This window comes from Pan paniscus, chromosome 10 (genome assembly GCF_029289425.2).
Source record: "Pan paniscus chromosome 10, NHGRI_mPanPan1-v2.0_pri, whole genome shotgun sequence".
In the NCBI taxonomy this organism is placed as follows: domain Eukaryota; kingdom Metazoa; phylum Chordata; class Mammalia; order Primates; family Hominidae; genus Pan; species Pan paniscus.
The window spans coordinates 44,197,878-44,210,564 of NC_073259.2; the positions used below are offsets into that span (position 1 = coordinate 44,197,878).

At 45.6% G+C, this 12,687-nt stretch overlaps 2 protein-coding genes across 9 annotated transcripts in view; one reads left to right on the forward strand and one right to left on the reverse strand.

The window, feature by feature from the left end:
* Positions 1-1,704, forward strand: part of RACGAP1 (Rac GTPase activating protein 1) — a 36,265-nt gene extending 34,561 nt beyond the window's left edge. For all 8 annotated transcript variants that reach the window (XM_008951194.6, XM_008951195.6, XM_008951201.5 and 5 more), the window contains 2 exons: positions 75-183; positions 524-1,704. In XM_008951194.6, coding sequence (XP_008949442.2) covers positions 75-183; positions 524-599 — 185 coding nt within the window. In that variant the 3' untranslated portion in view covers positions 600-1,704. The remainder of the gene's footprint in view (positions 1-74; positions 184-523) is intronic.
* AQP6 (aquaporin 6) overlaps positions 1-12,687 on the reverse strand; it is a 43,599-nt gene that overhangs the window by 25,312 nt on the left and 5,600 nt on the right. Inside the window, exon 4 of the mRNA XM_034935911.3 lies at positions 11,271-11,384. Coding sequence (XP_034791802.1) covers positions 11,271-11,384 — 114 coding nt within the window. The remainder of the gene's footprint in view (positions 1-11,270; positions 11,385-12,687) is intronic.

Sequence of the window (12,687 nt, forward strand, 5' to 3'; positions counted from 1 at the left end):
AGCTTAAAACTAGCCATCTAAAAAGATGCCTTCTTTTTTCCCACCTCTCTTAAAAATATGTCTGAACTTTGAAGTGAGTTTACTGGGACCTGTGACCACTCCTGAACATCAGCTTCTCAAGACTCCTTCATCTAGTTCCCTGTCACAGAGAGTCCGTTCCACCCTCACCAAGAACACTCCCAGGTATGCAGAATTGGCCTTCCTAGGAAATAAAAAACAACTACTTTCTTAGACTTCTTATTATATTGAAGCTTATTGAAAGAAAAATTGCATTCGATTTTAGCTAGCAACTAGACTTTAAAAGGGAATGTGGGGCTATAAGGATTCCTTCTTTAAAAAGGTTCTGAAAGTCTTTACTATTTCCCCTCTCTCGTTGTTGGTGACTAAGAATACTTAAGCAACTATTGCAAAATAGTTGTCTAGGGTTTCCTACTTATAATGGGTTATATCAAGTAATATTATAGTTGTTTATTCAACCATTTTTTATAGAATATTTTTCCAGTTTATTCTCTTTTTATTGTAGATTTGGGAGCAAAAGCAAGTCTGCCACTAACCTAGGACGACAAGGCAACTTTTTTGCTTCTCCATTGCTCAAGTGAAGTCACATCTGCCTGTTACTTCCCAGCATTGACTGACTATAAGAAAGGACACATCTGTACTCTGCTCTGCAGCCTCCTGTACTCATTACTACTTTTAGCATTCTCCAGGCTTTTACTCAAGTTTAATTGTGCATGAGGGTTTTATTAAAACTATATATATATCCCCTTCCTTCTCCTCAAGTCACATAATATCAGCACTTTGTGCTGGTCATTGTTGGGAGCTTTTAGATGAGACATCTTTCCAGGGGTAGAAGGGTTAGTATGGAATTGGTTGTGATTCTTTTTGGGGAAGGGGGTTATTGTTCCTTTGGCTTAAAGCCAAATGCTGCTCATAGAATGATCTTTCTCTAGTTTCATTTAGAACTGATTTCCGTGAGACAATGACAGAAACCCTACCTATCTGATAAGATTAGCTTGTCTCAGGATGGGAAGTGGGAGGGCAGGGCAAAGAAAGGATTAGACCAGAGGATTTAGGATGCCTCCTTCTAAGAACTGGAAGTTCTCATTCCCCATTATGAACTGAGCTATAATATGGAGCTTTCATAAAAATGGGATGCATTGAGGACAGAACTAGTGATGGGAGTATGCGTAGCTTTGATTTGGATGATTAGGTCTTTAATAGTGTTGAGTGGCACAACCTTGTAAATGTGAAAGTACAACTCGTATTTATCTCTGATGTGCCGCTGGCTGAACTTTGGGTTCATTTGGGGTCAAAGCCAGTTTTTCTTTTAAAATTGAATTCATTCTGATGCTTGGCCCCCATACCCCCAACCTTGTCCAGTGGAGCCCAACTTCTAAAGGTCAATATATCGTCCTTTGGCATCCCAACTAACAATAAAGAGTAGGCTATAAGGGAAGATTGTCAATATTTTGTGGTAAGAAAAGCTACAGTCATTTTTTCCTTGCACTTTGGATGCTGAAATTTTCCCATGGAACATAGCCACATCTAGATAGATGTGAGCTTTTTCTTCTGTTAAAATTATTCTTAATGTCTGTAAAAATGATTTTCTTCTGTAGAATGTTTGACTTCGTATTGACCCTTATCTGTAAAACACCTATTTGGGATAATATTTGGAAAAAAAGTAAATAGCTTTTTCAAAATGAACATGAGGCTGGTTTTCTTGTCTTGCAAGGTAATTTTCAATGCCTTTTAGAAAATCATTTCTGGGGCTGGGCTTGGTGGCTTATGCCTCTAATCCCAGCACTTTGGGAGGCCAAGATAGGTGGATCACCTGAGGTCAGGAGTTTGAGATATGGCCAAACTCTGTCTCTACAAAAAATACAAAATTAACTGGGTGTGGTGGCGCACACCTGTGGTCCCAGCTACTTGGGAAGCTGATGTGGGAAAATTGAGCCTGAGAGGCAGAGGTTGCAGTGAGCTGAGATCGTGCCACTGCACTCCAGCCTGGGTGACAGAGTGTGAGACCCTGTCACAAAAAAAAAAAAAAAAGAAAAAATTACTTCCTTCAAAGTGTCTTGACTCTGTTGTTCATCCCCATTTCCCACTCTCTGGACCCACCCCAGGCTTACCACCACCGGGAGTTTGTTTCTTCATTTCTCATCCAGTCTCTCTTTGTCCAAACTGGAGTTGTAGAGTTGTCCTATGCCTGTTGTCTTGTTTAAAGAAACCACAGTCATGAGTTGCAGAATGACAGGGATACATTCTGAGAGGTGCTTCATTAGGTGATTTCATTGTTGTGTGAACCTGAGTGTCCTTAAACTAACCTGGATGGTGTGGCCTACACACCTAGGCTATATGGTATAGCCTATTGCTCCTAGGCTACAAACCTGTACATCATGTGACTGTTCTGAACACTGTAGGCAGCTGTAATGCATGGTAAGTATTTATGTATCTAAACATAGAAAGGGTACAGTAAAACTATGGTTATTATAATCTTATGTGACTACTGTTGTATATGGGATCCATTATTGATCAAAACGTTATGTAGTGTGTGACTGTACTTAAAAAATAAAACAACAACAACTTTTTAAACAAGTCTTTAGGGACCAGAATGGTGCAGATAAAAAAAAAAAAAATTGCCTCTGGCTGGCTGACTGCCTAGAACATCCTTCACTGCTGGAAGTGACTTTGGAGTGAGCTGGGATGATTAACTGAGGGCACCTGCACTTGGAACTCTGAAGCTGGTGAACAGAATGTATCTGAGATTGAACGTAAACAGTTGTAGGCTTAATATGTAACTGTGGAGAGAGGAGGCAACCTACTGGCTTTTTTCCCAGGAGGGGGCAGCTTCACAGCAGGGCCCATCTGCCTCAGCAAATTGACAGAGGATGGGTCCTATACCCCCTTTCACACACGCCTGCTAGGCCTTGTTTTTTAAAACTGCCCTAGATGCTACCTCTTTTCTTATGTCTTTGCAATCCTAGTGTTGGCCTGGTTCCATATTTGCTGTTCTGTAGTATCTCCCCAAGGTGCATTTTCAGTCACTAATGTAGAGGAAGTAAATGGATTGTGTAACATTAGTGAAGGCAAGGCTACCCTATGCAGGAACCAATGGTCCATTAACGAAAAAGGAAATGGTCCTGTGTGTCAAATGTTGGCAACCATTTGCTCAGTTTTTGGGCTAGGCCAAGAGACCTTAGCCATGAAAATAATTCTGATAATAGCAAAGGGAAATATATACCCACCTTCAACTTCTTTAACAGTACTTCCTGCGGAACAGCCTGACTTTCCAGGGCCTTCTTAATTATACCTCCCCAATGTGAGGGCTGTGGAAGGGGGTCCAGTGCTTTGGAGTAGCCATCAGTCCATCTCTTACTCCTAACCCTTTCTGACGTTCCTCTCTTTTAATGCAGTTTAATTTTACTATCGCACTTGCTAATAAACAGAATCTTTAAGTTGTGATATTTACCTTTATTCTCCCTGATCTATGTAAGACTCCCTAGTTTGATGTTTATCTAACTGGGCAAGCATTACATGGTTGGATTCAGCTGCAACAATTTGAGTTTATTACTGGGTGTTTAACAACTTATCCTTCCTTAAGAGGGTGAATTCATTGCTTGCAGAGATAGAAGAAGGAATGTGAGTTTTGGTCAGAGGACGTTTAGGGTGCACAATTGATTTACCAGGGGAAAAAAGTACTCATTTTTGGTTATGAACTGAGCCTGTGGCATTGAAATTGGTCTTGTGTTCTTTTTATTTTATTATTTATTTTATGCCTCCCAAGTAGCTGGGACAACAGGCATGCCCCACCATGCCCAGCTAATTTTTAAATTTTTTATAGAGACAGGGTCTCACGATGTTGCCCAGGTTGGTCTCAAACTTCTGGACTTAAGTGATCCTCCTGCTGCAGCCTCCCAACAAAGTGCTGGGATTACAGGCATGAGCCATTGTGCCCAGCCAGTTCTTGCATGCTTAAATTATTAGGCAGCACAAAATGACAAGGAGAGCTGAGGGAGTACAGGGAGCAAAGATACCAGGCTTGCTGCTTTTGTTTTGTTATGGTAGGGTCTACCTGCACACCTATCTAGCTTCAGATAGATTGATATGGTTTGTGTCCCCAGCCAAATCTCATCTTGAATTGTAGTTCCCATAATCCCCACGTGTCATGGGAGGGACCCAGTGGGAGGTAATTGAATTCATGGGGATGATTACTAACCCTATGGTGTTCTCGTGATAGTGAGTTCTCACAAGATCTGATGGTTTTATAAGGAGCTTTTCCCCCTTTTGCTCTGCACTTCTTGCTGCTGCCATGTGAAGGACATGTTTGCTTCCCCTTCTGCCATGATTGTAAGTTTCCTGAGTCCTCCCCAGCCATGCGGAACTGTGAGTCAATTAAACCTCTTTCCTTTATAAATTACCCAGTCTTGGGTATGTCTTTATTAGCAGTGTGAGAATGGAATACTACATAGATACATACATACACACATATGTACATTACACATGGTAAGTGATTTCCTCTTGGAAAAGCATTTAGAGGCTCCACTGCTATGCCTGGCATGCCAAGGGGTTCAATCGTGCGTCACCTTTTCTTAGGCTCTCAGCACGAGCAGGGCAAGAACTGGTGTGGATGCCCAGATGTGAGACGTGAGGGTGGCACAGCTCACACAGTAGGTTCTTGATCAATGTGCTTTGATGATAGTCTGGGTGATGACTCAGGTTTCAGCCACTGATGGAAAAAGCTTTCAAGCATGCAGAGTTGGGCCATGTTAGCCATTGTGCTTTTAGTGTAAACAGGGTTTGGAGAATGGCCACTTAACCTAAGAACTTGGTAATTTTTTAATATGCCCCCTGTAGCGGGTATATTTTGTAAATAAGTGAAGGCACCAGGCCAGGAGGTCCCTAACTTGGGTAGTTTATTACACACTGGTTCTCAGAGCTGTATTTGTTGATCGTTTGTGTTCACAAAGTCAGGTGGAAGACAGCTTGACGTCACCAGGAATAACCTTGTAGCATGTGGGAGCTTTGTCCTCTGCAATTGCGTGGGATGGGGAAGGAGGCTACTTTTCAGGGACTCCTAGTTGGAAGCAGGAATTTTTCCTTTTGTCTACCTTTCTCCCTCTGTAACTCTTGCCAGGCTTCATTTAGCTGCATTGTTTTTTATGCAGCATTACTCTCATATCTCACGCAGTTGGGTACCATCTCTGCTAGGCTCAAACACATGTAAATGGATATTTAGACTTATAATAAAGCACCAGTTAAATCTTCTCTGGTCATCACTGAAGATGGAATTAGGAACTGATTCCCCATAAAGTCTCTAGGGAATTTAATATGGTGATTTACCATATACAGAGTGCTTTCATTTATCGTCTTACTTGATCTCACTTCACCCACCGGAGGTGGGGCAGGACAGGTGATACTATCCCAGTTAACAAATTCAGAGAGGTGATTTGGCTCAAACTCCTACCAACTAATGTGTAGCTTACCTGGGGTTAGAATCTGGGAGTTACAGCTTAGTCTGAAGGTTAGCCCTGGTGCTTGCTATTTCAGACTTCAGAGAGCATTGTGGGGCCTGTAAGTGTATTATTAGGTACTTAAGTACTAGTAAATGGCCTTTGCTTGGAGCCAGTGTTATTCACATTCCATGCAAGGAAGGATCTTGTTCTGCAAAGTGAGCAACTATAAAATGAGCAGTGCTGTAGAAAGAGATGATCACTTACTTTGCAGGAGTTCTCCCCATTATCCTAAGAACTTTGTAAGTCACACCCAACCTAGAGCCACAGATTGCACTGAGGACTCTATGTATGTGGATGTAGTATGCATTCTCATTATGCATTCTCAGTAGATGACCCAGAAAGAGCAGGGAGGCCCAAACTGCTGGAGACGGCACGTGGGGCAGAATTTCCTAATGGTTGTCTGGGAGAATGGAAGACCTGGGCTTGGTGATGTAGGGCTGTTTTCTGTGTGGAGGGAGCAAGATGAGTTGTGTGAGCACTTGAGGTTGCTCCTGGTGGCAGTCTGTTTTCAGGCCACCCCTGTGCATCCTGTGTGCTCTGATGCTCAAAGCCAAGGACAGGCGAGTCTCGGAGCCAGAGCCATCAGCCTGCTTCTAGAAACGTGTCAGTGGATTAACTTACTGGCTTTCCCCTTGAGTGGCATTAGCTCTCACCCTGTCTCATGCTCACCATCTGGCTTTGAGTCTTCGAGTGATCTCTCTTCACAGCCTGCTTTGCGCCAGGGCTTTCCGAGGGCTGTGCAGCACTCTCCCTCATCAACCCTAGGGCCCAGTGCTCTCCAGGAAGGGGAGGTCAGTGTGCTGTGTCCACACATATGCATACCTGGGATCTGAAGACTACTTTAGACCTCAAAGGAAAAAAACCAGCTCAAGGGAGAATAAGCCTCCATGGTTAGTGACCTAAAGTCTTTTTGTTGTCAAAACTAACAAGTGGATCTGTTATTAGGTTAGCTTTTAAAATGGAGTTGCTCCCACCACAGAGAAAGCTCTTTCTGCCAGCGAGATGATAGTTTGTCCAGATTTTGGTAGAGAGAGATTCAAAGGGGCTGGGATTTTTCTTTCTCATTAGGAAGCAAAGCCCGGGGGTGGAGGTGCTTAAAGGAACCACCTCCCTTCCTCCCAGGGAGCTGGCTGCTCTCTCCTCCTAGGTTAATATACATTGAATGGGGCTAAACGCCTGGTGCTTCTGGACAGAGTCCAGCCCCTCAGCAGAGCAGCCGCACTGTGAAGATACAGCTGCCGGCATTAAAGGGCTAAGCCCTTTCCAGCTGCTTTGCTTTAACGGTATCAGGAATTGCCTGCAGTCGGCAGCTTAGCAGAGCTGTCTTAGCCCGATTAGGAGGAAATGACTAATCTCTGCATCTTCTCTTGACACTGCTCTGGAGGCTCCGGGGAAAATAACCCAGTGGGGTGGGAAGTGGTTGGATAAATGGTGTTGGAGTGCTAGGCTCTAGCTCCTTAAAACTGTGGTCCCAGCTTGGTGTGGTTTGTGTTTGTTTTGCCTCTGTGAAAATAGGGGGCTGGCTTCTCTTCAGTGGACTCCCTGGCACTGAGGGAGAGGAGACGTTCACTGTGAGGGGTGGCCTGGGTACTTAAAAGCTGGTACAGCAAGAGATGTGCAGAGTTGAGAGCATATGGGGGCAATGTATCCATCCCCCTGGGAGGAGGAAGACACCTAAGATGGTCCCCACTTCAGCCTTCCATTCCTCTTTTCATTAAAACCCCATGTAAAGAGCCAAGATTCAGACCCGGCACAGTGGCTCACACCTGTAATCCCAGCACTTTGGGAGGCCGAGGCGGGCAAATCATCTGAGATCGGGAGTTCAAGACCAGCCTGACCAACATGGAGAAACCCCATCTCTACTAAAAATACAAAATTAGCCGGGTATGGTGGCGTGTGCCTATAATCCCAGCTACTCGGGAGGCTGAGGCAGGAGAATCACTTAAACCCAGGTGGCGGAGGTTGCAGTGAGCCAAGATCGCGCCATTGCACTCCAGCCTCGGCAACAAGAGTGAAAGCCATCTCAAAAAAAAAAAAAAAAGAAAAATTATCATTTCATTGATTGAAAAGATGCACTTTGGAAAATATTGTTAATATCTCTGAGAATTGGGACATCTTATAATCAATGGCATCTTACTAATATAATGCAATGTTCCTCAGTAGCTCATAAAATAGTAGTGCATCTTGTAATCAATGCTATTTGGGTTGGAAGTGTTAGCTATTCATGTGAGATAGGCTGTTGGATGGACCAGCTGTGCAGGCCAAGAAAACAGCGACTTTGCTGTGGTCAAAGAGAGATTAAAACAGGAAGTTCCCCTTGTCTGAAAGGTAGCTACAGTATAGGAAAAGCAGAGAAACCAAGGCTCAGTCCAAGACACATAGCATGAAGAAGCAGACAAGCAATGTGTGGGGCAGGATCAAGATTGGACCCAGTCATGACCCCAGAGCCGTTAGGGGAAAGCCACTGTGAATCAGTGATGAGCTGACCAAAATAACAGTACATCCTGGTGGACACCAGGCTGCTTTAACACATGAGAGATGAGAGGTTTTAGACATTCTGTTTGGGCTGGGTTTTGGGAGTGTGTGTTGCAATCTTTTGACCACCTCACTCATCAAGAATATCAGAGGAAGTTCTTTCCTCTTTTGAAAATGAAAGGCCATGATTTGGGGACCTACAAAAAAAGGAAGCCTGTCTCATAGGACAGATAGTAAAGATAAGGAACATATTGCCCTGAAATTAGAAGTAGACTAAAAATATCATTTTGTTTAAGGAGATATTCCTGTTAGAGGCAGATGTTCAAATAATTATGAAGTCACGTGTTCAGTGCTGGGGGAGCTCACAGAGCCTTAAGGTCCTGACATGAGAGCTGGAACTCGGGCTGTGCCAGGCAGTTAGGGAGGGACAGAGCGTATTTCCAGAGAAAGCCCCTCCAGCCTGCTGCTCCAGAACCAGACGCCCCTGACTGCTGTCCTGGCCTCTTCCCTCACCACAGGCTGGACCCTTGTTCCCGGATCAAACCCAGGGTCAGGATGCTTATTTTCGTGGCCCAATAATGAGACACAGGTGGACTGGGAAAGAAGGGAGTTTTCATTTCTGTAACTGGTTACAGGGAGAAGGCCTGGAAATTATCACCACACCAACTCAAAATTACAAAGTTTTCCAGAGCTTACATACCTTCCAAGCTAGATGTCTGTGTGTAAGTGTGCATTCATCTAAAGACATAACTTCTTTTAATCTATAACTAAGATCTGAGGCCTGAAGACCTTCCTCTGGAACCTCAGTAAATTTACTTAATTTAAATGGGTCCAGGTGATGGGGTGATTACCCTTGTCTCCTGCTAAATCATGGAGGTTTGGGGAGTTCCTTCAGACCCCCAATAAACTTGTTTAATCCTAAACAGGTCCTGTTAATAATTCTTTCGTTATTTTGTCATGCTTTAAGGTCTAGGAAAGGCCTAGGCAAAACTCTTTTTTTTTTTTTTTTTTTTTTGAGACAGGCTTTTGCTCTTTTTGCCCAGGCTGGAGTGCAATGGTGCTCACCACAACCTCTGCCTCCCGGGTTCAAACGATTCTCCTGCCTCAGACTCCCAAGTAACTGGGATTACAGGCGCTTGCCACCATGCCTGGCTAATTTTTTGTATTTTTAGTAGAGATGGGGTTTCACCGTGTTAGCTGGGATGGTCTCGATCTCCTGACCTCGTGATCCGCCTGCCTCAGCCTCCCAAAGTGTTGGGATTACAGGCGTGAGCCACCGTTCCTAGCAACCTAGGCAAAACTCCTGGTGGCCGTTTGTTATATTCCAGCCTTTGTATAAGGGCACTGGCTCTCTTAGCTTTTAATATTTAACTTAACCACTCAGTGAGTACTGAAACAGTTGTTATGGAGGCCTGCGTTAGTGAGACCTGGCCTGCCACACGCTGGCCTGGCTGGAGCTTGTTTCATGTGTCCATGGGGGTGGAGCGGGAGTTATTTGTCCCTGCCTTTGTCTCTGGCCTCCTCCACCTGCAGCTCTGGCAATAGCTGCCCCTTTATGGGTTTCAATCAGAGCTCTGAAACATTGTTTTTCACTTCCCCCTTTTCTGCTAATTAACTGCAGCCTATTAATTAGTGCTATTGGACTCCCCACTCCCATAAACCCCATTCACTAACCATGCCTTGCCTCCCCAGCTTTTGCTAAATACGTGACTGCGCTGTAGTGTAGCTGCTGCTCCCTGAGAAGTGATTACGGATCTTGGCTATGCTGACCCCCTGCCACAGCTGCCCAGAGAGGTCACAGCTTGGCCGGATGCTTCATCTTGATTAGCCCTTAACTTCTTCCCTCCCTCCTTCCCTCCCCATCTTCCTCTCTGACATTCAGAGGGCCTGGCACTAAGCTGTCAGTTAAAATCCCTCTTAGTATCAAGCATCGATCTCTCTTCTCGCGGCACTCCCTGGGGTTGCTCCGGGTCACAGAAAACAGCACTGTGGGGCCAGAGAAACTTAGCTGATCCCCTCCCCTGACCTGGTGGAGTCTCCCATCAAAACCCAGATCTGCTTGTTTCAGATCCCTTGACCTCATTATCGATCACAGTGATTTTGGTCTGTGTTACCCCTTTAACTCTCAGCTCTGATGTCAGCTCCCTTTTTGTTTACTTAGCTTTCATGTGAAATTCCTAATCTTCAAAGCTCTGCTTTTTTTCACCTCTTTTCCACCCCACCCAGACTTCTTACCTCCATTCCTGGAGTCTCCCAACTCTCCCAGTGTGATCACTTCAGTGCTCCACTTCTCCGTTATGAGAAGGCCCTTATTTCTCGCTCTCTTTTTTTCTTTTGAGACTGAGTCTTGCTCTGTCGCCCAGGCTGGAGTGCAGTGGCGTGATCTCGGCTCAGGGCAACCTCTGCCTCCAAGGTTCAGACAATTCTCCTGCCTTGGCCTCCCATGTAGCTGGGATTACAGGCATGTGCCACCACGCCTGGTTAATTTTTGTATTTTTAGTAGAGATGGAGTTTCACCTTGTTGGCCAGGCTGGTCTCAAACTCCTGACCTCAAGTGATCCACCTGCTTTGGCCTCCCAAAGTGCTGGGATTACAGGTGTGAACCACAGAGCCCGGCCTCTTTCTTGTGTTTAATTCTTATGTTTTAATTCTTGACTCCTCTTCTGTGATTCCCCCTTTCCCCCAAATACACTCATAAACTCTCTCCCCCCGTCCCCCCTCAGCTCAAGCTAAGCCTGGGGTATGGGAAGGATGTGATCCCTTCTTTAGTAATAGCCCAGGCCTCATTAGAAACTGCAGGGGAAGTAGCTGAACTTATGGTAGACAGAATGCAATCTACCGCGATCATGATGGTGGTAAAAATAGCTACCACTGATTGAGATCTGACTGCCTGTCAGGCATGGTGTGAAACACACACACATCTCATGTAGTTCTTCTAGCGCCCTTTTGACTGTACTCCATCCTCCAGATGAGGAAAGTGAGGCTCAGGATCCTTAAGTAACTTGCCCAAGTTCACACAGCTGCTAAGTGCCTGAGCCTGTATTTAAACTCTGTCAACTCCTGATCTATGTTTATGTAGTTTTTTTTTTTTTTTTTAACTTTGGTCCGCACAATCCTTTAGGTGAAAGCGATTTTCTTTGGAATGTAAAAGCGCCCAGATCATGGTGTGACTCTACTCTTCCTTCAGTCCTAGGAGACCAAATGTGGCTCAGAGCCCGACCCCTTCCTGGCCTTTTCCCCCTTGCACAGTATGGCCCCAGATGAGGCCTGTCCTCTTTATACCTGGAGGTAGTAGGTTGAAGATGAACAGTGGGGGGTGGGAAGCGGAGAGGGGCTTCCTGCCAGCCAATCGGGACGCGACCGCCCAGGCTCCCAGCACAGCATCATCTGCTCCTGCTAAGACAATCATCAACATAAAAGGCTAATTGTATTAATCACCAAGGCACCCGGCCCGAGTCCCCCTCCCTTTGGGGAGAATTATGAATTGCAATTGCAGATGGCTCCACTGATTGAAGGCAGTGCTCAGCAGGGAGAAGGGTCAGATCAGATTACACACCATTAATTAAAAACTTCCCTGACAAACAGGAGGAAGGGAATGCACATCAAGGGCGGGCCTGGTTGGGTCTCTGTCCTCCCCATGTCCCCTGCCCCCACCCAGGCCCAGGGGCTATGGCAGTGAAGCCTGCTTCCCCCAGCTGGAGCTACTGAGATTCAGCTCTCCAAAGGCCAGCCCTTCCCTCATCCAAACAGATGGCCTGCTGTCCTATTAAAGGGCTCCAGAGGAGGGGAAGCGAACCTTTGGTTACTTATTTCCACGTCTAACCTTGGATGCTCTTCAGAGGCTAACCTAATTCCCCACTTCTCAGGAACCTTATTTCCTCCTGCTCTGTCCTGACAGAACTGCTTTGAAGAACTGTTAGTGAAAATAGCCCCTCAGCTTTCTCTTCAGGCAACCCCTCATATTTTGGCCTGTAAGTTCCTGGGACAGACGTTGTGAAGCCTGCTCTGAAATTGTGGGTGGAACAGCAAATATCTGGCGATGCACCCTCTCCCCAGCCCCTGCCTGGAAGCATAGGCTTCTCAGCTGCTGTCATACTGGCTTATTTGGAGCTGTAACTCCTGAAATTTTCTCCTCTTGATCTATTACTGCCTCCCATCCTCCCCAACTGCCCAGCCTTATTCATTCATCAAACTTATATTGAGCACCCAGTGTGTGCTTGGCTCTGGGGACAAAAAGCAGTGATCATTTGTCAAGGAGCTTAAGAGCCTACCGTAGGAGCTCCACGCCCCCATCCCCTTCAATCCTCTAGTTCCTGTTTCCTTCCTTCCTGGGGCTGCAGCTTGTATGAACCCCCCAGGAGCTCTATTTTGGAAAATTCTCAACTGGGAGCTGGGGAGACCTTAAGTGTTCGTGCTCCTGAACCGGGTGACCTTGAGCAAATCAATCATGTCCTCTGTTTACACATATGCTCTCATACATGCATACATACAGACACCCAGCTCTCCCTGCTCATAAAAGGACACAGGCAGCCTTGGACTCTGAGAGATTGTGAAGATGGATGAGTGGGGCCCAGCTTGGAGAGATGTGAGTAGTATCTGCGCTGATATTACAGAACGCTGAGCACAGCTACTGGGGCTATGAGCACCAGGGATTCAGCTACTGCACTGGTCACAGGCTGGGCCTGCCACGCTGCCCTTG